Source organism: Telopea speciosissima, chromosome 1 (genome assembly GCF_018873765.1).
Source record: "Telopea speciosissima isolate NSW1024214 ecotype Mountain lineage chromosome 1, Tspe_v1, whole genome shotgun sequence".
NCBI lineage: Eukaryota > Viridiplantae > Streptophyta > Magnoliopsida > Proteales > Proteaceae > Telopea > Telopea speciosissima.
The window spans coordinates 80153147-80180878 of NC_057916.1; the positions used below are offsets into that span (position 1 = coordinate 80153147).

The 27732-nt window shown below is 39.8% G+C and overlaps 1 protein-coding gene and 1 long non-coding RNA gene across 2 annotated transcripts; one reads left to right on the top strand and one right to left on the bottom strand.

Moving 5' to 3' along the window:
- Positions 1 to 7024: 7024 nt before the first annotated feature.
- LOC122648508 lies at positions 7025 to 7413 on the top strand. Its single transcript, XR_006331091.1, has 2 exons — positions 7025 to 7213; positions 7266 to 7413. It is a non-coding gene; the product is annotated as an uncharacterized LOC122648508 (long non-coding RNA).
- Positions 7295 to 19380, bottom strand: LOC122648507 (glycosylinositol phosphorylceramide mannosyl transferase 1-like). Its single transcript, XM_043841714.1, has 5 exons — positions 18981 to 19380; positions 8626 to 9022; positions 7831 to 7994; positions 7651 to 7721; positions 7295 to 7455 (listed from the first exon to the last, which is right to left on the bottom strand). The coding sequence occupies exons 1-5, from the start codon at positions 19256 to 19258 to the stop codon at positions 7295 to 7297; spliced, it is 1071 nt and encodes a 356-aa protein (XP_043697649.1). The 5' UTR covers positions 19259 to 19380.
- Positions 19381 to 27732: the final 8352 nt, after the last annotated feature.

The window sequence follows — 27732 nt, forward strand, 5'->3', positions numbered from 1 at the left end:
TAAAACTAAGCTAAGGCATTACGCTCAGCCAGGAAGGTTGCTCGGCCACGCAGCCGCTTATATGATAGCCGATCTGATATGACTGCTTGGAACAACAAAGTAATTAACCAAGGAGAAAGTCATCCTGACCTTGGACATGGCATGGCCGAACCAACGACTCAGTAAAGCACGGCTAAAAAATAGCCAAGTCCTTAAGCTCAACTAACGGAACGGGTCGTCAGCTCGGCCACAACATCAAGTGGAACAACATACACAAGGAAAAGTAGGCTAAAATTGCCGAGCTAAAACACTTAAACAAATTTTGAGAAAAAGAGATTTCCATTCAGTATAAGCCGACTGCTCGGCATGGTTACAAGGTGGGCAATTCGGCCCGTAAAAAAAAATAATAATAATAATAATTACATCTCAATCTCCTCGGCAGTGGACTTAGAGGCGACCTCAGTGACCCCCACGGTGGTATGCTCAGCAAGGAGGTCTTGGGGCTCAACGTCGAGGGTGAGGGGGTCAGCCTGCGTAGGATCCTCAATTGGCAGAGCCTATGTGACCTCGGCTCCCTCCTCATCTCCCAACTCCTCAGCAAAAGTGGTCGCATCGTCGTCAAAACATGAGAGATTGAGATTGGGATAGGCCGCCTTAATCTCGGCCAAGAGATCAGCCCGGCCTGCCTCAAAACCCTCGGTATAAGGAGGCTTCCTGATCTCATGGCACGCGTCAGCGTACTCCTTCGATTGGAGGTAGTTGCTGATCGCCTCATCCCGAGCCAGGGCCAGGTCCTCCTTGGCCTTCCTCCTCACCTCGTCTAGCTGAGCCTGCAAAGCCTTGACCTTCTCCTTCTGCCTAGTCACCTTGACCTCGATGGCAGTGAGCTTCTCTTGAGTCTCCCAACGCCTTTGAACGGCATCCTGGTAAGCCTTTTTACACTGGACGCCCAGGGAGTGATTCTCGGTCAAGAGCCACTCAAAACAAAGCATGGTCTCCATCGCCTTGGCGAAGCCCTGCAAGAAAGCATTAGAACAAAAGTTAGGTCGGGTTACACAGGTCGGATCTAATCACAAGAGCCGAACAGGAAACTTACCATATTAAAGTCTTAAAACAAGGTGGAGAGGAGCTCGGGGTTGGACAGTGCCTCGAGTTTCTCCTTGTCGGCCGGTAGCCAACCTGCATCTAGCCATTCCTTGGCATGCGCGGCCGACGTCAAGGCCAAGTCCCCTGGGAAGAGGCGCCAGGTCGGCCTCACCGGAACGTTGCTGGCTGAGGCCCTCCCCAAGACATATTGGGAGATGTTGGGGGGTGAGGCCACGGGCGGAAGGCCACTACTCGTTAGATTGACCGAGAGCTTCTGACGCTTGGTATCTCTCGGCAAGCTCCTCTCGCCTTTCTGACCCTTCCCTTTCCTTGGAGACCCCACTGGGTCAGTACTCTTCTGGGCCTCAAGGCCGACCACGGCGTCTGGCGGGCTCGGCAGCACAGCCTTGCCCTTGGGGGCCTTGGAGGACTCACCCTAGGACTTCTTCTCGGCATTTTTCTTCCTCCGGTCCACAATGGTCTCGGCCCTTAGCCGAGTTGTATCCATTGGGGGAATATGGTCGATCACTACAAGAAAAACAAATCGTCAGAAACAAACCAAAAAAAAAAAAGAAGACTAAGTAAAGGGGTCAGCTCGGGCGATAGAAACGGGCCCGGCTCGGGCTCCTACCAGGGGTCATATGCCACCTTTGAAGGAACCCCTCATCCTGAAGCTAGAGGACATCACTGCAAGAAAAACAAATCGTCAGAAACAAACCAAAAAAAAAAAGAAGACTAAGTAAAGGGGTCAGCTCGGGCGATAGAAACGGGCCCGGCTCGGGCTCCTACCAGGGGTCATATGCCACCTTTGAAGGAACCCCTCATCCTGAAGCTAGAGGACATCGAAGGGCGGACGCTGGGGGATTAAGTTAAGCGAGGACATCTCATTCTCGGTCAGGGGCAGTACCCTGTTGACGTAGTTTAAGTTGATCTCCTTACACTCGGCTCGGAGAGGGCTGTTTGGAATGGAAGCAAAGAAAAAATGAGGCTTCCAATGCTTATTGAAGCTCGGCGTACCGGCCAAAAACTTGTGGCCGCCCAGGGCCGCACTCTTCCCAGATCGGCGATTGAAATAGTACCACCCCTTCTCTGGAGACTTCTTCAAGAAAAAGAGCCAAGAGAAAAGTGCCACGCTTGCACCTCGGCCCATCTCGTAAAACAGGACATAGAAGCCGTACACAGCCAGCCAAGAGTTTGGCACCAGCTGACCTGGGGACAGATGGAAGTGGTCCAAGATCTGGTCCACCAGGCCAAGGACGGGGAGCCTGAATGTGTACTTGAAAGGCAGCTCGTACAAAGCTACCTCGCCGGGCCTGATGTAGTAGGCCATCTCCCCTGGGTTAGGAGCTCGGAGCTGGATGTCCTCTGGGATGGCATAGGTCATCCTGAGATAGTTGAGTTCGACATCCGTGATCGTGCTCAGAACGGTGCCGACACTCCCTTCTTCGAGCTCAGGGGAGTCAGCGGACGAGCTGACCGAACCAACCCCCACTTCTGAAGAATCGCCCTCACTTGACTCCTCATCATCGGATGAGGACAATCCAGAGCTCTCGGCTCGGTCCCCGAAAATTGGTCGGGCCACGAGGCCGGACTCCAGTGGCAACGGAGGCTCGGTGACCTCGTCCTGACGAGGCTCCACTACATCGGGCTCGTCCGAAGTCGAGCCCAACAAGTCTACTGTGGGAGAACGAGCGGGGAGCTCTCGGCTCAAACTTGCGTCCTCTGTAGCCCCGGCAAGCAGCTCGCCCATGTGACTACTACCAACTGACATACTGGGCGGAGAGGACTTACTGGTTGAAGAAGAGCTGAAGACGAGCTAAACACGAGCGGAGCAAAAGCCGAGCTTATCACCAACCAGAAAGCACCGAGCGCTACAGAGCTAAGAAATCCGAGCTTGCCGAGAAGTCAATAACTTGGAACAATGAAGAATGAACAGGGAGGAGTCGCCTATTTATAACTCTTGGGCTGAACTGATCCAACGGCCAAGGAGAGCTCAGCACGATTCAACGGTCCAGATCAAAAGACGATTCAAATTCCCGAGCCTGCCATAATGACTCTACTGACGTGGCACTGACGCCCAACTGTCAGACCGTACAATGTCAAATCCCCGACAAAATGAGCTCGGCTCGGCCGCAAGAATCTTTCAGATGAGCAGACCAAGAAACTTCACTCATCAGTGTCAAGTCGATCCCTGATGAGTGGGGGGGCCTATGATAAGGCATAAAACACCCCACCAATCAGAAGCTGCCACATGTCCGAACCAAGCTCGACGGAAGACCGGGCTGACCCGATCTTCGACGAACCTTACTGATTGGCCAAGCTCGTCGGACACATCCAAGTCAACCGGACGCTGAGCTGAACTAGTACGGGTCGGAGGAGACCGACCTAGTAGGCCAAGCTCTTTGGCCGATCTCTGGCCGTAGGGCACGGCAAACCAATACCAACCCAAAGATCCCCCATTGCGGCTGAGCAGCACAGCCGCCGACCCCACGGTCCGAGCCTATGCAGGTCAGTCTCGATTGGAGCACCATAGCGCGGCCAAGCTCACACAACTAGTGATGACCCTCAGGTCATACAAGAAGGGGCCGAGCTCCTAAGCCGAGCTTTGAGGCCGACCTCCCAGGCCGAGCCCTCCTCCACAAAAGCTACCATAACGCCCCACCAGGGATCGCGGGGTCACGTCAGCGCATCCCGGGAATCACGGGATAAGGATTAAGCCAAGATCCCGGCGCAATACGAAATCATACTTTACATGGACTCTTACCTTAATAAGAGCCCGACCCCGAAAATAGCTCTCCACTCTGCTCTACGCGAGAGAGCCTTCCAAAAGAAGAACTCCTACCATACTAGGACTCTCCCAACCGCCTCATCTCATCCTCACTCTATAAATACCCAGGTATGGAGCATCATTCCTCACCTCACTTTTTACTAGTTGTTACGCTGTTGCACTGGTGATCTAACTTGAGCATCGGAGAGTCCTAGGCCGGAGCCACACCGGCTCTCTTATGCTCGTCACTTGGTCTTTGCAGGCTCATCCGTGGGCGAACCAAGCATCAGAGGTTTCCGCATGCAACAGGTACTTATTTTTTTAAAAGCGTGAAGGGAATGAACCATAGATCCAACCATAGGTATGTATTATTCTCATTACCAAGCAAATATTGGATGTGATTAATGATCTGATCAAGGGTTGTGAAGATGCCTCTTACAGATAATGAACCATTCAAATATTGAATGGACCATATAGAATCATTGGCAAGGTACCTGTTTTGCACCCAAGAAACCCGAATAGTCGAATACTATTTCTATTGGAGCAGATTTACCATTATTGCTTCGTCAATCCTGCTAAATTTCAGTCGTGTGCACATCCCAGCCCCAGCCCGAGCCCGAGCCCGTCCTTCTCGTTTTGATCAACAAACCCAAGCCCACTTAACTTGGTGTTTACCTTTATCATAATTGAAGTTTCTTTTTAGAGCTTTACATACAGACATAGGTATAAGAAGAAGTCTAGTCTAGAAAAACACAACACTTTGTTAAACAGATTTGATAAGTTGTAATCTTCCAGAGAAAGAATGAAGCCACCTATCTTGCTAGTGCCCTAAGAAATGACATTTTTGTTTAATGACTCACCTTCCCAATCTGTATGATCTTTTATTATGAAAGTATCAAAAATTCTTGTGGGTGCCTCATTTCTCTCATTGAATGTCTCCAGTGATTATTACTGATTAGAGAGGATCCTTATAACAATTTTTATCATGTAGGGTCCTTCAACTATTTTACAAACTAATATTTTTAATATTCTTGGCATATCCATCAGGATCGAGGCTGAAACTTGAGGAATGGTGAGATCATCTCTGAGCCATGCTAGTGTGGATTGATCTGAGGATAAAAATTTTAGGAAGAGCATTCTCTGTGGGGAGGAGGGCAGGAGCCACACGCATGCGATAGTCAATGAGAGTGCACAATGGCATCTCAGGGGAAATTTCCACCTTTCATGGGGGCAGGACGGTCATTTTGCCCCCCCCACTGTGTCTGGGCGTGGCCTTAAACAACAACCCCCCCCACTATGTCTAGGCGTGGCCTTAAACAACAACCCCCCCCCCCCCCAACCCAACAGAGAACATTTTCCCAAAACTTTACTACTTGGTGGTATATTTTTTGCTCCTTGTTGATATTATTTGTGACCCATTTTGTTCCTTCATCATATCTGTGAGGGAATGAAGACATATACCTTGAATCCAAACTTTGACAGGCTTATTTGTACATCAAATTTAAGTTCTATGTCACTTAACACATGGTAGGTGTATTGCAAGTATTGCTAGGATCGAATGCCTGTATACTTGCTACTTACTATTTGACCTTTTTTTTTGGGTACTCTACTATTTGGCCAATTAGGAAGGGAAAAGAAATTTCAAAGCCTATCGGCTGCGAAGCTCTGTTTTAAATCTCAATAACCAAATGTAACATGAAACCAACTTGCATTTTATTCTGTCTCTTTTTTTTCTTTTACTGAACTTACTCATTTAAACTGACAATAAAGAAGGTTTCAATGTTACAAAAGGAGATGACACAATTTTGATATGTGGATTTATAGAACAACACAACCAATCAATCAATCACTACATAAGATAATTTTTTTATTGATACCCCTTAAAAGGTGTCAAATAATTTGTAACTAACTTTTTTTTGCTCTTCTAGTATAACACGTTTCCTTTAATGTGGGAAAATCATTTAAGTTTATTTGTATATTCGAAAGACGTCTTAGACCGTGACAATTCTTGAAAATATTGACATAGTAATAAATAAACTGACAAATTATTTTGAAAATCCATTTTTATCCCGACTAAAAGAAAATCAAAAAAAGATTACATGCTCTAAATATACTTATAGAGGTGTCATTTAGGAAATTCCTTACATAAATGAAGGATATAAATAAAAGATAAGACATGCTTATTCCGACTTCCAAGAATTTTTTCTCTTTTTTAAGATGTGCATTTGGTGGGTTGTGACTTGTTATAGCATTAGGTGTAAAACCATTATATTATGATTCTAAATAACACTGCAAAATAGTGGCTAGTGCTCTATGTTGGGTTGAGGATATCAAGCTTCCAAGAGTACTTTAACTATCCATCTTGCATGGTGAGAAATGGAAATATGTGGTTAAATTTTCAAGTTCATCTTGCAATAGAGCACTTCAGTTTCAAATGTTTGATGTTAGTCAAATTTACAAAACTTTAGCCATCCAAGCTTTATCTTGGAGGAAGATGGTGAAACCCTTCCTCCATGATCCAATTGCCACTTGTAGATGACACCACTTGATTCTTTTCCTTGTTCAACTATGCCTAAAGTATGCTTACTTGTCATGTATAATTAAAAAAGAAAAAAATAAATTATAAAATGTAAATTGATTTTTTTGGATTTTTCCCCCAGTAAACAGATGATACCAAAAGAATACTTATAACCAAGGAATTCAACTATCTTATACATTAGAAAGAGTAATTGGAAACTAAGAATGATTAATTTACATAAAATTCAGTTTATTTCCATTAAGAAAGACTTCCTTATATGACTTTGACCTGCAAAACAATGCAAACTATACATAATTTTGGTGACCCAATCCTCAATGTTCAACATTCACTGTTACACAAAACACATTTCATGTTCAAATATCAGTCATCTTCATTCACTAAAGACCCCTTTGGGAAAGTGTCAATAAAAACCAAAGCCTTATTGAGTAGCTGATGTAGGAAATTATACTGTTGTGAGTAAATTTGTTTGTTCTTATTACTACATCTTTCCCTGGACTTTGTTTCCCTAATCTTGCTTTAAGGAAAGATTCAATCTTTACATTTCAGAAGGAGAATAAATTCCTCTTCTGGATTTTTCATTACATTCTCAAGATTCATTTATGATTCATCTAGGACGTCTTGACATGAACAATAGCCATAAGTTGTTCTCTCAGTTACATTTCTTTTATGCTAGTCTTTCTTGCATATACCATTCTAACATAAACCTGAAGCGAATCCAATTTCAGATGTGTAAAAGAATAGTCAACAATGGATTGTTCGGTTCATAGAGTGAACTATACCATCGCTGTAGCCGAAGTCCTGCTGTGTACTGCCTCACTCCCAAGGAAGGTTACAAGTGATTGGTAATAAACGAATGGCAGATTACACACTGGGGAAAAAGAGAGCAATCAAGAGCCATATAAATGAATCGAACACCTCAATTACTACCAGAACCACTCATGTCTTGCATCCACTGCTTTTAAATTGGTTGATACTAGAGGCATGGTTCCATAGAGGGAAACGAAGTCGTTGAGGCATTTATTCCTTCTACTACTGTGCCCATTCAGACTGCTGATGCCTGATGATCCAATCTCATATATCTTCCCTGTGAGTGCATGTTAACTAGTAAGCAAACTACCACAGAAATGGGCGTTTATGTAACTGGGAATAGTAAACCAATATAAAATACTTAAAAACAAAATACACCAATTATAGAAAAGCTTAAGTAGCCCATGCATGTGCCCACATGCAAGCAAGAGAGAGAGAGAGAGAGATCAGCAGCAGCAACAGTAACTGTTACCTTTAACCCAGATAGGAGGGGCACCCGTGGCATTTGCAACAAGAAGAGACATTGCAATATCTTCACAGTTTCTGCAAGAAAACAGGTGAGGATCAGACATGGATATATTTTCGCATACATGCTGATATAAATAGAAAGTAAATTCCTTCCCCAAGGAGCAAACTCAACTCAGTAACTGACCTTTCCCTAGACACATAATCATGTATTGATGAAGGCATTGTGTATGTGTAGAAATCCAAGTACTTTCTGTGAAAGAAAGCTGCTTTTGAGAGGACCATACTGTAAGTACCCATCCACCAAACTGACCACCAACCTCCATATTTATAATAAGCAACCCCATCCTTCTACATCAGATGAAAAGTCGGTTAAAAGACAATGCATTCACAAAAGGAACATAACAGAAGGAGATTCTCGTGAAAGGAAAAATTGTTTCGTAAGAATTTTATATATCTGATATTCTGATTTCATGGTTCCAGAAGATTCTGGGGATAAAAGAAAATAAACTTTTTCTTGAATAAAGCTTATTAATCTAAATAAGTGACTATATCTGCTGCGGTACACGATAATATGGACAGTTAAGTTGCTATAGAAGATCAAGTAGAAAAAAAATGCTAAATTTACTTGTACAATTTACTTGTGTACAAATGAACAACCTTTATATAATGATAATGCCTGTAGCATAACTGGTTTAATTCCCCACTGAAACAACAAGATTGCAGGTTCAATCTCATCTCACTAAAAAGAAAAGAAAGGAATTACAGAGGTTTGCCTAATTTTCTGCATTGATGAGCATTCCATGCAGGTGTCCAAGAATTTAAACTAACATTTTCTATCTTATGAAATATGTAGGTGTCCTTGTCATACAGTGCATAAGGAATGAACCATGAGTCCATTACCAGAAGTTCTATCGACAAGCAACGCTTCCAAAAGAAAATTTCACTAAGCTAATATTATATTACAAAGAAAGTTACATACCTCTACATCTAGCCAATGCATGCGGGGAACAAATCCCACCATTGTGGATGGGGCACTTTGCCATACAGTAAATGCAAAATCCAGGGTAGTGCAGGGAACGATAACATCATCATCCACAGAAAAAATCGCATCTGTTCTGGGGTCCTCAATTGGCTTAAATCTATTATTTAGATTGTCCTCCTCATTCAGGTCAAATTTGAAGTTTGGTTTATGAGCAGTTTGTGACTTCGACTGAACAATATGCTTAAGATAGGCTTTCAGGCTCTCTGATGGTGGATCACTCTCACTCCAAACCACACGTATAGCATCAGCCCCACTACAGGATGCATAATGACCAACAGCTTGCTTAAGAAGAGAATTGCGCTTCCATGTGTTAATCAGCACTGTGTAACCACCCCTGCAATATACCAGGAACTCAAAAGCTTTTAAAAAACAGGAATAATCTAACAAAAATATCTGTAATAAAAATAAAATAATATACAAGAAGAGCATTAACAAGAACATAGAGATATATGCATTTTAGAGATCATAGTAAACCAGAAGAAATTGTGTTATCAAAGTTTGTCTGCAATGAATCAAAGATCAGACCAGGTTTACATGAACATAGACAAAATTGTCAAATGATACCAGAGCTGAAGATAAGCTGAGATTTTCCCTAGCCCCACTTTGGGCAATAAAGACTGAACAAGTCACACAGATGCACACAAAAACTCACCCCCCCGAGAGGGAAGCAAATCCATTTTGCTCAAAACTTGCTTATAAAGAATTAATCTAAGATGCAAAATGCAAAAGGGTAAGATGGATGATGGGGGGTGAATGTTAGATATCTCTTAATTTTATGTGAGGTAGCAGAACAGGGAGGTTTCTAGGAAACTGCCTGAGAATGCAGTAATGCTATGATGACTGTTATCCCTAAAGTTCCCAGAGACGACCAATGACCTCTGCTGGATGTTTATATCCGCCGCCAAGACAGAGGTAGGTCTGAAAGCCTTCTCCCTGGCTTGCTGTCAAGGTCTTGAGATCTCCCTTTGGATCTCAATGTTTCCTGTGACTGCTTCTGACCCCTGCTGGATGTTTGAATCCTCCAGCAAGTTCGAGCAACAACAGGCCCAAGGCTTTCAGACTGTTGGGTGTTTGTATCCTCCAGAAAAAAGGGTAAGATGGCAATGGTAGGAAGAAATGGTAGCCTTCAAATGCTTTGAACACCATATAGAAAAATTACTGGACATGAAGCTATTCATCGTACATGACTGGGTTTTCTGCTATACTCAGTAGTAGCAATTTAGCAAGGACAATAAAATTGCAAACTTTACAGCAGTGGTGGCTAAACAGAAACTCATGCAAGCTAATATGTTCTTTAATTTAATAAAGAGCAACCCAATGCACAAGGCTTCTGCTACTGCAGGGTCTGGGAGGGGCAAATGTATGCAGCCTTACCCCCCCTGCTTCGCAAGAGAGGCTGTTTCCAAGTTTTGAACCCCAACCAACAGGTTGCAATAGCGGAACTTAACCGTTGTAACTATGTTCTTTAATTTAATAAGCCCTAGAAATAAACACAATAAATCGACTTCTCTCCACAATCCCCCACATACATTCACTCTACTTTATGATTTTTTTGATTCCCTATTCCGTCTGAAAATACATTTATGTGAATATATTCCTTTTTGACATGACGATCCTCTTAGTACAAATGTGACCACAAGTATAATGGGACAAAGATGGATTGAAGCTTGTAGTAGAAAGTAAATCCTTCAAATTCAGTTTGGAAGAGAGAAGACTACGAGGGAGAATTATGCAGGAGAGGTTGAGTGAAATAGTCAAAGAGGATCAATGATTGAAATCTGATCCAGGATGAAGAAAGAAATGGTAAAGGGTATTTTGGTAAGTTCAGTTTTACATTTAGGTCATTTTCAGTAAGATCAGGTATTTCCATGTTTTAGTTTAATTTGTTACAAATGTTTTGGTACAGTTTAGAGTCAGAACGAGTCTGTCCTTATTTCAGCTAAGTTCCATTCGGTTTTACCACAACTGGATTAGGGTATTCTAAATATGAGTTCAAGAATTGAAGGTAAATAATGCTTTTGCCAGAGTTGGTAATGAAACTTCAGGTATCCAATTTCATTAAAGAGATGCTTTCCCATCTTGTAAACATTATAATTTTTGGCAGGGGTCAAGAGGGGGTAGAAAAGTAAAGTTGGACTGAAAGTGTTTTGCATGTAAATGAGTGTTCATTTGTACTACGAGGTCAGTAAAATCCAAATTTTTACTTATTGCCATAAAAAAAGAGAAAGGTTAAAAAAAAATCTGATTTTTAGCTCAATTGACTAATACAATGGGGATTCACTGTGAGTGAGGTTGATTCCTACGTCCTCCTCTTTCTTTCTCTTTATTTTTACACAGTTAGGTCCTAAATGAAGCAATTGGAAGCCAATCAATCAAAACATCTACAATCAGGCTTTCATAATTTGCCAACAATTCCCCATAGATAACAGTCATTACAACAGTTGGAACTTCAGCGGATGCAATTTTCCATTTGAAACATCTGTTCAACCTGCACCCTTGGAAACCTAATTAAGTGTGTGGGATTACCTTCCTATATCAATTATCAACCAGTAGTTCAAGATTCACCTATTTACCCAACATTGGCTTAAAGATTGACCACTTCACAGTAGAGCACAGCAACAATGGAAAACTCAACTATCTGTTTTCATTCATCTTTCATTCTGTCGTTCTTTGCTTTGGCACTATCATTGGTGTGATATTTCAGTCAACATGGTAAAAGCATGTTACTGCTACTGTTCCATTCCAAGGTCTCAACACAATCATATTTTTCCTTTTAGCTGTTGTTTGAAAAGTCATCGACAGTGACAACTGACTTGGACATTGTCTCTATTTAAATTTTTGGTTTTTGGTTAAGGGGGAGGAGGGGGAAAGTATAATAGACCTACACATCCTTGAGCTTTTCAGCAGGTGGGTTGATGCAGGAAGTGGTCTGTTTTCCAAAGGAAGCTAGAGAACAAATTATGTTTTGGATGTGCAAGCCAATAACTAAGCCTCTGGCAGCTTTACAACGAAAATTACTCCAATTATCCAAATTGCATCACCAACTATGCAATAGTTGTAAGTTTCAACCTGTTTCAGCCAACATCTCAGATTTCAACCAATAAAACAAAATGTCTACCCCCTCCCTCCCCCCTCTCCCGGTTGCAAAAGTTCGTATTTTTGGTCATTCCAGGAATATCAACAAAAATTAAATGGGTTTAAGATGCGGACTGGGTCAACCTAGAAGGTGATGGAGGAACCAATTAATTCGCAAGGGTGGGGGCCCGTTAATTTTGTAAAAGAAAAGGCATGTTTATGTAGGTTGGGCCATTTTATGTGGAATGAAATGGAACTATAAGTGTCTTCTTTCATACATATATGCACATGCACATATTGATAAAGACATCACTCAAGGATTTAGGACTTATCAGAGGAGACACAGACAGATGCAGCCACATGTCACTTCATTATGGCTAGATGACCAGTATTATGTGTAGTTCTTTTTATTATTTTGTTGTACTTTTATCTGGATCAGATTATTATCATATTTAATTGTAGTGTTTTTATTTTGGTGTAGTTATATGGGTAGTTATTTTAGGAAATAACAGTATATAGGTTTAACATGTAGTTATATGTGATGTACACATTACACAGGTTACTGGGCTAGAAATACAGATGCAGGGACCTAAGGGGTCAGGTCCATATCTCTACTACTTTAGTGGAACAGAACTGTGGGCCTTTGGGCCAACCAGCCTTGGCTGGGCCAGCCCATGTGGCTGGCTGTTACTGGTTCACTCAAAACTAGATTGTGAGGGATGCTAATAGTTTAGTTTTATTTATTTTAGTACCTTCTATTTTGGTTAATAGCTAAGACCTTAATTAGCTTTTTTTTACAAGTCTCAATATTGCCTTGTAAGGGATCTCTAGAGACTTAATTGTTTACTTTCTATTTTCTGAGTAGAAGCAGTAGCTATATGTAATCGAAACCTTAGAGTCCCCCCTCACGATTTAATGAAGATGATTATTGCTGGTTTCAGCCAAACCCTGTGAGATGCAATAAGGTGTGATGCCTTGAGGTGAGATGCCAAGGGGAGAGAGAGAAACTCGAACCAATCTATCCAATCCCCCTTCTATTGAGCCTACCTTTTATTTCCCCGTTAACCTTCAATTACATTAATAAGAGAGACATCCGAAGGTGTTAACAACAGTACTGAGATTGCTATAGATTCTGCATCAAGTTCCAACTGAGAAGAGGATCTGAAGATCAAGTTTCAACACCTGCGGTTCACTATTCTGGGAGAATTCTGCAGAAACTGCAAGGACTTTTAACTGCTGATCAGGCCATCCACTTCTGCCCAGATTTTGGCAGTGAACTAGCCCCCAGGGTACTTCAGTGATAATTTCAGGACCATCCAATGGTTCTTTCTCCCTGTAGCAGTAAGTTACTAATTTTGAGTCTTAGTTTCTATTTCTGAGACACAGTGATATCCCAGCATGTATCCATCAACTTGGGCTGAGATTTCGAGGGATTGTTCCACCCTATTAGACCTCCATGTGATTTGAACATAAGGTCCATCCAATCCATGTGACTTGTTTCTGAAGGTTGCTTATTTTCTGGTTAATTGATCTTGTTCATGCCCTGTGAAGGCCTTATATTGAGGGATTGTTCCTGATGCAGTTGCCTTAGCCTGGCTGGACCGACATGACCCACTTTGGAGGCCCAAACTAAGGATAGGTCCTAAACCAGTTTTCTGGTCTGGCAAGGGCTGGTAGTTTACTTAGGATGCAATCTTTTAATTTATTTTATTTTATTTGAATGGGTAGATTACGTAGGGATTACTTTGGGTAGTTTCCTTTTTTAGATATGGCTTAGTTTGTTAGTTTCTTCTTTGAGTTATTTCCATTTTAGAAAGATTCTATTTCTATGCAAGAGTCTTCTCCATATATTCATTGTAATACGTAGGAGAACACAGATTTGAGAATTGAATATTGTCATTGTTTGTTTGCTCAAGAGAGCTGTGCGTGTGTGTTCCCTCTTCTCTCCCTCCCTGCAACTCTAAACCCTTCTCAGATTTCTTCCCATCCTAACCGGTCCTCCACCAGTTCCATCCTATTAGACCTCCATTCGATTTTGAGGGATTGTTCCACCCTATTAGAACTCCATTTTCTTGTTAATTGGTCTTGTTTGACTTTCTCTTTGGCTGGTATCATCCCAAGTCCTTTGCTGAGTTTTGTTAGGGTTGTAAGGGCTGATATACCCTACTTCCCACCTACTGTTGGGTGATTGTCTTATGGACTTTTGCTGAGGTTGATGCTAAGTGTTCTGATTGCTTGTAATAGAGATCCTACTTGGAAATAACTGTTTTTTGTTGTGTAATGTTATGATGCCCTTTATTCTCATTAATGGGACAATGAAAGTATTTGGAACTAGTGAGATTACTCTCTTTTTGCAGCATGAGTGACTCTATGCAACACTTGGAGTGAATCTAAGATGGTCTGAAGCCAAGGTACAAATCCATCTCCTTCTTTCTTCTCCATCTTCTTCTTCTGTCCACTCCTCTCTTTCAAACTCTATATCTACAGCAAACCATCCCTGTTCAACCCCCAAATCCATTGTTGTTTGTACCATCACATTTCTCCCAACCTCCATTTTCAATTCTCAAGAGCCTTCCATTTGTTCTTTCAACTACAGCAGCCCATAAACCCCAATAAATCATACCTTTTTTGGCAGGAATAGGACTGATTGTGATGAAAGATGTGGTATCCCAAATTCCCTTGACCCCTCAGCCAAATCTTCAAGAAACCCAATTTATCCCCTCTTGCCAAGACTTTATTATTGCTAAATTTCTTACCAGTTCTTGTATCAGTCCCAAACTTTCCAAATTTGTCTCAACTTCAGCCCCCCAAATACCTTGGATATTCTTCTACCAACAACAAAGGGATCTTGAGGACATAATCTTTGGAGTTAGGTAGTGATTCAACACTTATTCACAGCATTCTAACCCGTGGGACAGTAAAGAAAGGTATTGATCTATCATGTTTCTTTTATACTAAGCATGAAATTCTGCACGTATGATTTGTTTGTTTCTTTATTTATGGCTGTACTTGTTAAGAATTTCTGCAAGTATGCTGAGATAAATGAGCTGGATACCCTTCCCAAACCTGTCCTACACCATATATATATATGGGAGAGTGTTGGGTATGCCGCCAGCTTTCGGTAAGCTACTGTTCAGCCAGTTCCCTATATATATATATATATATATATTGTTGTCACCAAGTAGGTGAGCTAACAAGTTATAACCTTACTTTTTTGCCCCTTGTCTTATTCCTAAAAGTTATTTAATACATATTTAATGTAGGGGTAAAAAGGGATTTTCAAAAAAATAGAAAGTCATTTAATGCAGGTCCTCTTTGAAAACCCCTTTTTACCCCTGCATTAAATGCAACATTAAATGACTTTTGAGAATAAAACAAGTGGCAATATATATATGGAAAATTTTGTTGTCACCTTAATTTTTGCCACAAAAGTCCTATTTGAAAACACCTTTTTACCCCCTGCATTAAATGCAACATTAAATGACTTTTGAGAATAAAAAAGGGGCAAAAATTAAGAGGTTACAACAAGATTTTCCATATATATATGTCAATTATTTTTCCAAATGTCACAAGGTATCTGTTCTACCACGTGGATAGATGATATGTCCATTCCAACTGTTGAATAGAGAGGACATGATCTAGATTAGCCATGTGTCAAATTTCAAAGTCTAATTCAATCAAATACCTCCTTTTGTATTGGCACACATCCCGTGTATGTCCATGCATGTGTACCAGTACTCTAGACATTACTGTGCACTCTCCCAACTCTGAGTGGGAACAGACGATTTAGAACAAAAATTGTAAAATGGATGGTTTAGATTTGTCTTGTGATTTTTGGAAATATCACCTTCCATTGTTACATGGATAACTATGTCAAGCAAAGTTTCACTAATATTTCTAAGGAAGAAGGTTCCCTACATTGCGCGAATGCAATTTCGGGGGGAGGGGCATTTATGACATATCACCCCCTCCCATGAACAGTGATATGTGAGGGGTATGCAATTTCATTTTTTAGTTGGCGTTTTATAAAACTTTTTCCCAATTTCTAAGTACCAAAATTTCATTATTATGTAGTGCTGAAAATTAACCCGCTTATGGAGAGAAAGGGTAAAAGTGGTTTACATCCTAGTTAAAGGGTTACCATCCCCATTTACTCATCTAGGTAGGGGCTATACACCTAACCCAATTACCAGTCGAATCTAAGCTCATAGCTACTGGCCCATTTCCCCAACTAAAATATCATTGATGATGCTCAACCCTCTGCGAAATAGGAAGTTTAGTATTTTAAAAATAAAAAAGGAATTTTTACCAAATACCCTTGAAGGAATTTTTTAGGATTGTCATTCAACCAGCTACGATGTATGGTGCGGAATGTTGGGCAATGAAGAAGTGTCATATAGATAAACTTGGGGTTGCAGATATGAGGATGTTGAGATAGATGTGTAGCAAAACTAGGAAGGATAAAGTAAGGAATGACCATATTAGAGCTGGGTTAGGAGTAACCCCGATTCATGACAAAATTAGAGAGAGTAGTTTGAGGTGGTACGGCCATGTTCAACGAAGGGCTCCAGATGTCCCTGTTCGGAGGAGTGACGTGATTCAGATTGAGGGAGCCAAAAGAGCCAAGGGCAGACCTAAGATAACCATAGGAGAAGTGGTGAAGAAGGACATGCTTAGCTTAGGCTTTGTTCCTGGTATGACTTCAAATAGAGCTGATAGGGGAGAGCTAAGATCCATGGGTTGACCCCATTTAGTTGGACTGTGATGTTGTTGTCGTATCAACGCCTAGAGCAGAATGTTGGGCAGTTAAGAAGCGGTACATTGCTAAAAAGGGTCGATGACCTAGAGTTTGTGTCGATGTTGTTTGCCATTTCCCTTTACTTCTATATTTTTACCATTTTCTCTCTACTTGGATCCATGTAACTGACCCCATTAAAATGGGATAAGGCTGAGTTGTTGTAGTTGTTGTACTCTAGAAGGAAAGGGTAAGGAAAAATCTCTACACTACTCTATTTGTTAAGGGTAAAGAACCGCTGAATCACTTAACAAGGTTATAGTAAGGCATTATCTGACCCTACCCTATCTGTTGCTAATTGCCACCCCAAATTGTATGCAACAAATCTAAATGGCCACCAAAAACAGATTTACAACTTGGTAGTTGGGTGCGTTGTTACACTACTGTAAGGTTATCAGCAAGGTTCAAGAACTCGGTTTCGGTACAGGTTTCACCCAGCCAAAAAACCGAGTTGGGCCGAGATCTCGATGAGTTGGTGTAAATTTTTTGTTTTTCTTTCAAGATCGAAGGCTGGTTTTGGTGGGTTTTAGACCTAGTTTGGGCCTAAAACTTGGTACGCAACCTATTTTAGGCCATTTAAACACAATGACACTATCAGATTTTGCAAAAATAAAGTCCAAATAGGAGTCTCAATTCGGACCCTAGGTTGGTAGGCGACAACGTACTAATAGGCCTTATTCTACACATAATTTAGTAATTGAAAGCAATCAAATCATACAATTAATATAAAAAAATCTTAAATAAACAATACAAATGTAAAAGTGTACAATCATCAACATTAACATATTACATATATCTCTATCATAAACCACCGTAAAAAATCCTCAAAAATCAGGTCAAATGCACACTTCTCTGTCGAGTTTTGGAGAGATCTTGACTGTCTCGGTCGAGATATGTACATTATAAAGGTAAGTTTGGTCCAAATATCGGTCGAAACAAAATCTCGAACTGAGATCTCAACCTAGTTGGGGTAATATTTCATTTCGCCTTAAGTCTTGTCTCGCTTTTTTCAAAAAGAGAGATATAAACGAGATCTCGGCGAATTCTTGAACTATGGTTACCAGAAAAGGAAATATGAGAAATATAACCATCTACAGAAGTTTTCTCCCCACAAGTGTATTTTTAGATGCTTGAATAGATAGTTGGACTTTTTTTCATATATGGATCCTACTATACTAAAGTTTCAGGTTCTACTAAAAAGAGTTCTGTTACAAGCAATCTTGCTATGGTGGAAGGTCTAGTAAAAATCTAAGAATACAACAGCAAATGGCATATTCAGTCTATCCAGTTGCAGACCTGCTCAGAGGGTATGGTTCCAACTTCCAAGAAAATAAAGTTAGCCACTTATCATCCGACCTAACCTGATATAAGAGGAAAAGGAATATTGAGGTCAACAATTCAAATTATCAATGATAAGGTTGCGCCCAAGGAAATCTACACTCTGTATTTCAAATCCAGAGGACTGGTTCATTGATATCTTCATCAAAGCATTTCTGTTAGTGATCATCCCATCCTCTTAGATCTTTTGGTCTTTTCTTTTCTTTTTTTCCTTTTTTTTTTTTTTTTGGGGGGGGGGGGGGGTTGATTTACATACTTTGATCAACTCACATCTCTTTAGACCTCTTGGTTTAACAATTTTGGTGGGCAAGTCTATTACTTTAAGAGGAAACTCGGTGGATCCTCAAACACAAAGAGAGTAATTCCAAGCTGTGTGTCAAACAATTAACAAGTTACTCACTCAGTGAATTTGATTAAAAAATAGAAAATCGAGGCCCTCTACAGCCCATCAAGTTCAATAAAATCAAGTGGTAGCAAGATCTTTCTAAAGAACAATCAGCCAGAAAATAATAAATAAATATACCATCCGTAGAAAAAAAAAAAAACTACTTTCAACAATTGTATGGGGAAAAACCTGGGAGGAGATGAATAAGCAACGTAAAATTGCCAGACTCTCAGGCTAACAGTCCGTCTGAGACCACATCGATCTTCAAAAACCAGGCAGCACAGAGTGACCACCAAGATTCAGGGTCACAAAACTTCCATAAGAGAGTCTGATCAATTTTACCCGCACCATTTACAAACTTTAATCAATTTTCTCCAATCACACGAGGGCCCCATAATTATAATCTAGATCAAGAAATCAACCCTCCCATAAATATTCGTAAACGTTTTTCTTTACAAAGATAGACAATCAGAATTCCAGTAATGATAATACACTTCATCAAATATTAAAAAATAATAGAATATTTCTTCCAAGATAAGGATCTTACCATGGAAGAAGATAGCATAACTCGAATAAGCTACTATCCCCGGGGGTGGGAGCAGAGGAGAAGAGAATTGAGACACAAGTCCAACAGTCCAAGAAAGAAGCAATTAATACTAAACAAAATTGGAGAATCCAAAAAGATCGCAAGGCGCCTACCTAGAAGGAGAAGAAACCGAAGAAGGATAATGAGGGTTCCATCCTATTAAAGAACCGATCCTGGAGCCAATGAAAAGAAGGGCGAAGAAGACACAAAAGGCAAAAAACAGCTTAACCTTGCCAATCCCAAGCAACTGGCGGATCCGACGTAGAAGAAGCGGAGAACGGCTACTGTAGACTCCCCTGGTGGAGACCTTCTCCTTGGCTGGTGAATACAAGCAGCCGCTGATGCCACCTACAGTGGAAACACCGTCTCTTAATCCAATGATGGCCGCCATGGCCCAACTCCATCAATTGACGGCCCAAGATCCGATCTCCCCAGTCGGAACTTCAGCGAAATTGCATTACTATCTGAGTGGATTCTTCTCCGGAAGTCGGGAAGAGCAAGATCACTCTCTTTCTCTCCTCGTTAACGACGGTTTTATAAGGTTCGAGTTAGGCTGAAGGAACAAGTTCTTCAAACACAATTTCTAGCAATAGTTGTTGCTCTTCAACGTTAAATGCGATTTGCAGGGATTTTAATGGTGCATCGGTGATTTACTTTTCGTTAATAAAGAAACTTTTTGCTTCAACGAATCCTGATTTGATCCAATCCCAATCGATACAGTGGAGAAGAGATTCCCAATTAATATGATTTGCTTTGCAGTTAAACCATTTTGATTTTTGCAGTGCAGAGCTTCACAGTGTATCTGTGTCGTGACGTGTCCTTTCGTGTCGTGTGGTGATTCCAGCGACGGAAAGTGTGGGCCCCATGGACCTGTGGGGCCCAGTGAGATTCTCTTCTCCTCCCATCCATCCTATCACTTTCCAGTTGTCACCCTTCCGACATATTATCTTGCTTTCTTTTAATATTTCAACGGTTTTGATGATGCCACGTGAATTCTGAAAAATAACGGATTTTTTTTATTACCTCTGCCGCTCGTGTCTACTCGATCATCTCCCATATTATTCCATTTTTGGAAAAAATGGTGATAAAAAAAAAAAGGAAATGGTAACTCCATTTTTTTTCTGGATTGAAAAATGGATTTTTTTTTCTTTCAGGTAATCTCACTTCCTTTGCCATCTCTCCTGTTATTTTTGCTACAAGCATGAAAAAAATTGCCAGGTTCAGAGTGGGTTCTAACTGGAATTCTGATTTACTAAATTCTATGTTACCTTCACTTATCTATTCTCGAATTCAATTAATGAATTTGTCAAATTCAAAGGATAGATGATGGTGTAATAGGGCCAAAAATGGTACCCTCAATACTACACTGGCTGCTAGAGAAATCATTCCTAATTGTGGTCTTAACAATTTGTTTATTAAATCTTGGTGAAATTTCTTTTGGAAATTCAAATTTCATCCAAAATTTAAATTTTTCTTTTAGCATTTGCTAAATGCAGGATTTCCAATCAGAGCTACTCTCTCAAAATGGCTTCAGATCGATTCTTCATGTGCTCTATATGGAAATTGTATTGAATCCTCTTGGCATTTGTTCTTATCTTGTGATTGGATTAAACACATATGGGTGGCCAGACCTCTGGGACTGAGAGCCGAATTATTGGCTTATGAAAGTCTGATAGATTTATACCTAGCATTTTATTTTAATCATCATCTAGATAAACAAACGTTAACCTGGTTTTTAAGTGTCTTTATTATTACTTGCTTCTTTATTTGGGTAACTAGAAACAAAATTGTCAATGGGTCAAGAAAGTTTGATCCAATTTGGATTATAAAACATATCTGCAAATGGTTGGTGGATTTAAAATTATCCCCCCTCTCAGTTTCATCCCAGGATGTTATTGTTAGTAATGTGGAGGATTTATTAGTACCTTCTTCCTTTTCTTTACCTGTACTCAATATTGTTGTTTTAATCTGTGCAGGATACAACATACCTGGACTAAATCAGGAAGGATGGTCCTACGTCTTTTTGAAAGATAGCAAATTCACCTTTTTTGCTTCAGGATATATAAGTACTACTAATGATATGGAACCTGAAATTTTTGGTATTCGATCAGGCCTAGACCATGCTGCTAGCATGGGGTTGAAAGTTAAAAAAGTATGGTGCTCCAATCCACACATCACTGATATTCTTCCATCTCCAACTAAATCTTCTTGGCCCTGGTATTGTATTAAGGATTTAGTGTATATCTTTGATATAGCCTAAGAAATAGTGTTTGATAAGCAAGGAGACCCTTTTTGTATAACTATAACCATGAACCTTGCTATGTATGCTCAATCCAAGAATACTGTATATCTACCTTTGATTTAGTAATATAACTTTTGTTTTTCCATAAAAAAAAAACACAGAAAATTTAGGCACCACTCATCATTGGATTGGCCCATGATTCTCCATTTGGGTTTTTTCTATTGAAAATAGATCAAATTTAATTCTTATATATCGTATCCTCTTTCCCTTTGGATAAATTTAAGAGAAAATATCTACCCCCTCCCTTCTAAGTTTGCCTAATATCAATCCAGTACTCAAGTTTTAAAAAATATCTATTTCTCCTCTACTTTATAAAGATTATATGAATCGTACCCTAACTGTTAAGGGGTGGTAAAAACACCAAGTGTAAAGATAAATTTACCTTTTTTAATATCTATTGAAAGCATGTCTTTCTCCCTCGCTTATGAACAGACTGTATTACCTTTTTATGTTGAGTTAAAAGGCAAAAGCCAAATCGAGAGAGAAAAGGAGGAGAAAGAAGACAAGCCACCAACATTCCAACATTTAACACTTGTCCTTCTTTTGATTGCAGAAATCTTTCTCTTCTCTGTGCGTTGTTTCTTCTTTTTCTTCTTCTGCCAGCACCACCATCAACGCCACCGCTGCCGCTGCCACTACCGATCCACCACCACTAGCACCACCACCACCGCCGAAACCCATTTAGCTCTTGCAGCTGAAAGAAGAGGCATCTACTTCCTCCAAATCTCCAATGATCAGCTCAACCAAACCAGCTTAGAGATCTTGCTTTCCATTCGATCAACACAAAATGAATGCTCTCTGTTTTTTCCAGAAATAAAATCGAGAGAGAAAAGGGGGAAAAAGAAGACAAGCCACCAACATTCCAACATGTAACACTTGAATTCATAATAATTAGTAGTTATATATTCCCTTAATTAGTAATCTTTTAAAAACTGAATTAGAAATCCCAAATCTAAAACACTCACTCCCTCTATTTCGTCTTTCTTCCCTTTCTCTTCACAACATCTCTGCTTCTTCATCCTCTACCTAGCTAGTCTCTTCCTCTGCTCTCTGCACCCTGCAAACGCCACACCTACCCCCTACCCTGTTCTTCTCTCAATCAGTTAAATCTTTTCTCTTGTGTCGATTGACTCGGTTCTCGATCTTACCAGGTTCATTATTTGATTTCTGAATCGAATTTAAGGAGGTTTCCTGTGATTTAGTTTTGTGTCCATCACTATTCCGATCACAAATCTTCAAATCTTGGAATTGCTTTTGTGTGTGCCCAACCCCAAACGATTCCGCTGATTGGTAGATATCAAGCTATAATTTTGTTATTTCAACCAAATTCTTCCTTCTCTTTGTCTTCTCTCCCTTCTATAGTTTCTAACAATTTCACTTCTTTTTCGGTTTGTTGCAGGTTTTATAACCTTCTTCTTCTCCTTCCGGCTGGAAAGGAGGATTCCCATATCGAAATATTCAGATTCTTCCTCTTGAATCGCCAGAATCTCCTTGATAGGATCTTCATATCCCACACCAGAATATTGAAGATTGATTTACATGGAGTCAACTCTGATCTTAAATCTCGCAACGAATTCCAATAGATCCATAGAGTCCAGAAGGAAGAAGAAGAAACTCTCGAACCCAAGGCAGAGCCAGAACCAGAACCAAATGAGATGGAACTCCCCAACCGAACAACAGAATTTTTCGCTGCACCTGAGCCCCTGTCGATCTCTTCTTCTCTTTCAAGTTCAATCCAATGACGCTGACTCCTCGTCGCTTCGATGGGTTGTCGCCGGCGACGGCCGCCACCCTCTGTATCCTCCTCTTGAATTTCAACTTGAGACGGCTCTTCAGGATTGCTCTGCTCCACCTCGTTCGTCCCTTGGCCGCTATGGCTAAAGCCCTGTAGGCTGCTTCACGCACAGCACGGCCGTCCCGTGTGATAGTTTCCGCACGAGAAGGAGAATTAGAAGAGGAAGAAGGAGCGGCAGCCGATGCTTCGAGTGAAGGATTGGAGGGGTAAAAATGGAATTAAGAAAAATTAAGGGTAATTTGGGATTTAGATAAATTGCCCCTGTCCACATCATCAATTAATGGTAGATTTTAACGGTTAGGGTAGGGTTGATATAATCTTTATAAAATAGGGGAGGGGATAGATATTTTTCAAAACTTGGATACTGGCTTAATATTAGGCAAACTTAAACGGGAGGGGTAGATATTTTCCCTAAATTTAATATATTTTGATTATTTTGAAAAAAAAAAATTAAGGATGTTTTAATCATTTTGGGGGGAAAAATTAGAATATTTTATTTGGGAATCTTTTTTATCATTTTAAGGAATTAAAATGTATTTGTCATTTTAGGCAAACTTTAGGATATTTGAATCATTTTAAGAAAACTTAAGATGTTTTTTAATCATTTGTAATTGAATGAAGTAACTATTACCCTCCTGATTTATTTGCCTAGCTAGTATATAAGTAGTATTAATTTAATTATATGATGTGCTAATTTAAGGATTATGGCCCAGTCCATCCTCCACCCTCAGAGCCATAATCTATTAATCAGCCAACAATCTATAGTTGGAAATTTCTGAATTTAAATAAGATATTACTTGTATAAATGGAGAGGGGTCCTCATCCCGCCAGTCTGGGGGGAATCTATATGCCACACCAATGGGTATCCTAGAAAAAGGTATTATCTATATAGGACTAACATTTTCATAGTAAGTAAAATAAAATAATAAAAGAATTCATGTGAGAGAGAAATGAAACACATGGCAATCTTTTTTCTAAATTTAAAATACCATTGATATGCTTTACCCATCTTTATGTAGTTACCCTTCTGGCAATAGGATGAAGATATCTCTTAAAGGGTCACAATCACATAGAGATATTTCTTGAAACTACTTTACCTATGGACGTAAATGGATAGCTAATCTTACCAAAAAATGAAAAAATGGATAGCTAAAAATATAGAGTATATTCATATTCATATATATTTTGGGGAATCCATATTCGAAAAAGGTACAATGGTTTCGTACTTGCGCCTAGACACAAGAAGGGAGTGAAATGACTACCCTTGTTGATGCTTCCACGTGTGATCCCATTAGCACCCATGTGCGCAAGGGCCACACTCCCCCCCCCCTCCACCCAAGAAAATTTTCTCTTGAAAAAATTGGTTTTCAAAAACTATTTGAATCCGTTCAAAAGCTAATCAGATGCAAATATGAATATTTCAATTTCAAAATAGTATATTACTCGATCCGTTTAAGTTTAATTACGAAATGTGAATAAAATAATAGTTTTATAAAGGATAGACCGTAGATATCATCCCCCTCCCCTCTAACTATCCATAATATCAAAACCCACCTTCGAGTATTGAATAATGATAATGCCTTCCCCTACTTTTGAAATATTCTATCAACTCTACCCTAATTGTTAAAAAATGCCATTAAGTGATGACATGACATTTACAAATTTTCTAAAACCTCATAATACCATTAATATAATTTTATTTCAATTTTGCCCTCTTCAATCCCAAAACACCTTTTGCGTCTTCTTCCCCCAAAAGCCCCACTGTGTTTCTGTTTCTTCTTCTCTTCTGCTAGAGAAATGCTCGGAATAGTTTTCCTCTCGTAAGCTTATCTAACTAAATGTAAGCAATCAATCGCCCCACCTCTTCATCTTCTCTTCTTCTTTTTCTCATTTTACTAAAGGGAATGATGTTCTCTCTGCTGCAGTGCAGCTTGTGCCTAGATACATGGGCTAGGTATTCAGGGGGGCAGGGTGGTCATTTCACTATTTTAACTCCTCTTAAACCCATGGATTCAAGCGTAGATATTGAAAATTATTTTCCACCAAGGGCTTTGCCTTGGTTTGTGTCAGTCCATCAATCCAAGGCTTATGGTTCTTTAGAATTAAAATTATTGGTTTGGGACCAGGATGACTAGGACTTATTCAATGAACTTCTAGAGTTCAAAAAAGAGGCCACTGCCTAGAAAAGAACATATCTGGAACTATACTGATGGCTGATGAATAGAAGCAAAGGGAGCAATGGGTTATTCAGAAACTAGAAAAAGACGAGAGTGAAATTCTCGCTTTTAAAGTGTTAGATCGGTTAATGTTAGGTACTTGTTATTCGTTGTTTTCTTTGGCTGTTTAATGTAGAACTGAATTTGAGTAATCAAAGCAGTATCACAAAACCAAGATCTTTATCAAATAAGTCCAGGTTAGGGAGATTGTATGTAACAGCAAATCGAAGGGTCAGAATAGCTCCACACTCAAGTCGAGTTTATCAAATCAGTAGTAGAACAATTGCTGAGATTTACAGTTCAGTCTAAATGACAGATCTGAAAATTAAGACCAGTTGTAGTTGTACTAGGACAAGGACAAATCAGTTAATTGACTAACAAAAATAAGCTTCAGAAATCCGAACTAAACTGTCCAATCGATTCTGTATATGGGTTGTAAATCACAGCAGAACAGATCATTAAATCAGAACTTGATTTAGGTTGATAATGGACAGAACACCATTCAAGGACAGAATTGGAAGAGTTCATATATATCTGATCTGGGCAGAATTCTAATTGAGTTTCTCTTTAGGGTTGAAGAACAGCTGTTCAAAATCTGGACAGATTCTAACGACTGGATTCTTCCAATTTGGATTCATGCAAAAAAAGTGTAACATATGAATCTAAATTAGAATCAGAATTTCAGAACTAGAACATGTATTAGAAGAAGAATTGCAGAAAATAACTAGAATTTGAACTGGTTAATGGAGGGGAAGAAGGATGGAAGAATAGAATAGAGATAGAGAAACACACGGGCTTCACACAGCAAGGTGGTTGGATGGATCAAACACCAGGCAGCCATGATCAAACGCAAGGGATTATTTATTCACAGCATGAAGGAGAGCAGCAATAGCCTTTTCATTAATGAAAATCCATGTACAATGCTGAACCCCCTTACAAACTTATGTAGAAAACTCAAAAACAAACTCTGTCACTAAAATAGAAAGACATAATCCAATCCTTAACTAACTAGGTAACTTAAACTGACTAAGAACTGAAATAACAGAGAAATAAAGATACTAATTTAACTAATCCCGTATACCTAACCTATACCCATATTATAGGCTCATTAAATAAAGTGGCCTATCACAATGAAAACCCATGGGATCAAAGGCACAACACTTACATAACCCAACTTCTGATATAATACTGATGAACCTGAAATGGCATCAATAATTTGTTCAATATGAAATGCGTGTATGTGTGTGGACAAGTTCACAAATCATTATATCTGATCAGGCATTTTACTGCAGGAAGACTTGCGTAACAGTATAAATTGGATGGTTAAGCAATCAGAAGCACTTAATTGCCAAGGAGCTGAGAAATTGAAACCTAGACAGTTTTCAGATGCCATTCATAGAGATTGGGTAAGGCTTCTGCAAGTACCTTGGAGGTTTTATGTTGTAGTATTTGCTAAACTCATCTGTATTATGAATTAAGCCATCATTCATTTCATATAAATAACTTTGTTTTCTTTTGAAGAAAGAGAGATTAATTGCCATGTAATTAAGGCCATCATTTCAATTTTACACAGACTTTGTTGTGGTGTCTACAGGGACAAAGTGATGGCAGGAAAAATGAAATTTCACAAATACTGTAAAATCTGTGTATGATAAATTAGTGATCCCAAAAGGGAAGGAAGTTTTGATGTCTCATTCCTTGCTAATAACAGTCCACTCATGATATCTACATTTGTAAGGATATAAAATGTAAGTAATGCTTTCAATTTTATGCTTAAATCATACTTCCAAGCAAAAGCCTTCTCTTCCCTGGTTTCAGTAATTGCCATTTTCTTCCATGTTCAATGCATAGGATACACGACCAAACGCTTAGAACATAAGGTGCAAAAGAACTTCCTCCTAATGCTGAAACAAAGTGGCACGAAACAGAACCTCCATTCTCTCTCCACGTCCATGGCCTGCACCTTACCTCCACAGTAAGGACAAGCTCCAGGGGCCTTTTGCTTCCCTAACACCCTTTCTTGTTTTTGTGAAAACAGAGAACACATAGTCTCTCCCTCTCTCTCTCTCTCTGAGAGCAGAAGAAATCTGAGTTATTCTGGGTTGGATAGAAAGAAGGAATGTCTGAAGAATATTTATTGGGAAGGATTATTAAACATGGAATGTTGGGATTTAAGAGGGAAAGTGAGAGCCATGGAGTTTCTGGGAAGGTTTTATCTGTCACGTGAAACAAATCACAACAGAGTAAAATAGACTGAGACCACGGTTTTCATGTGCTCCACATAAGCACACGCGTAAACCAAAGAAAAACACGGCAATCCTTTCATACGCCTTTCTATTTGTTCCGTCAAGTCTTTCAAGGCATTCAATAAAGCATATATTTTTTTTGATTGACCTATCAAGAAGACTTGTAATAGTTGTACAAGTCATCCTACAAAGTCTCAGTGGCGACCTTCTAACCCTAACAATCTCCCTTATCGTTTGTTGAGTGATTCGAACCTGCAACTTTGATTTCGATATCAAATGATTAGTCTCGGATCGAGTGCATATCGT

What these genes read in the sequence shown, in the direction of transcription:
- LOC122648507 (XM_043841714.1), bottom strand. Translation starts at nt 19,258, where the DNA reads ATGGCGGCCATCATTGGATTAAGAGACGGTGTTTCCACTGTAGGTGGC. An exon ending in TCGGTTTCTTCTCCTTCTAG is followed by an intron (nt 9,023 to 18,980) that starts GTAGGCGCCTTG and finishes GGTATATTGCAG; the next exon opens with GGGTGGTTACACAGTGCTGA. An exon ending in CCCTCCTATCTGGGTTAAAG is followed by an intron (nt 7,456 to 7,650) that starts GTAACAGTTACT and finishes ATGCACTCACAG; the next exon opens with GGAAGATATATGAGATTGGA.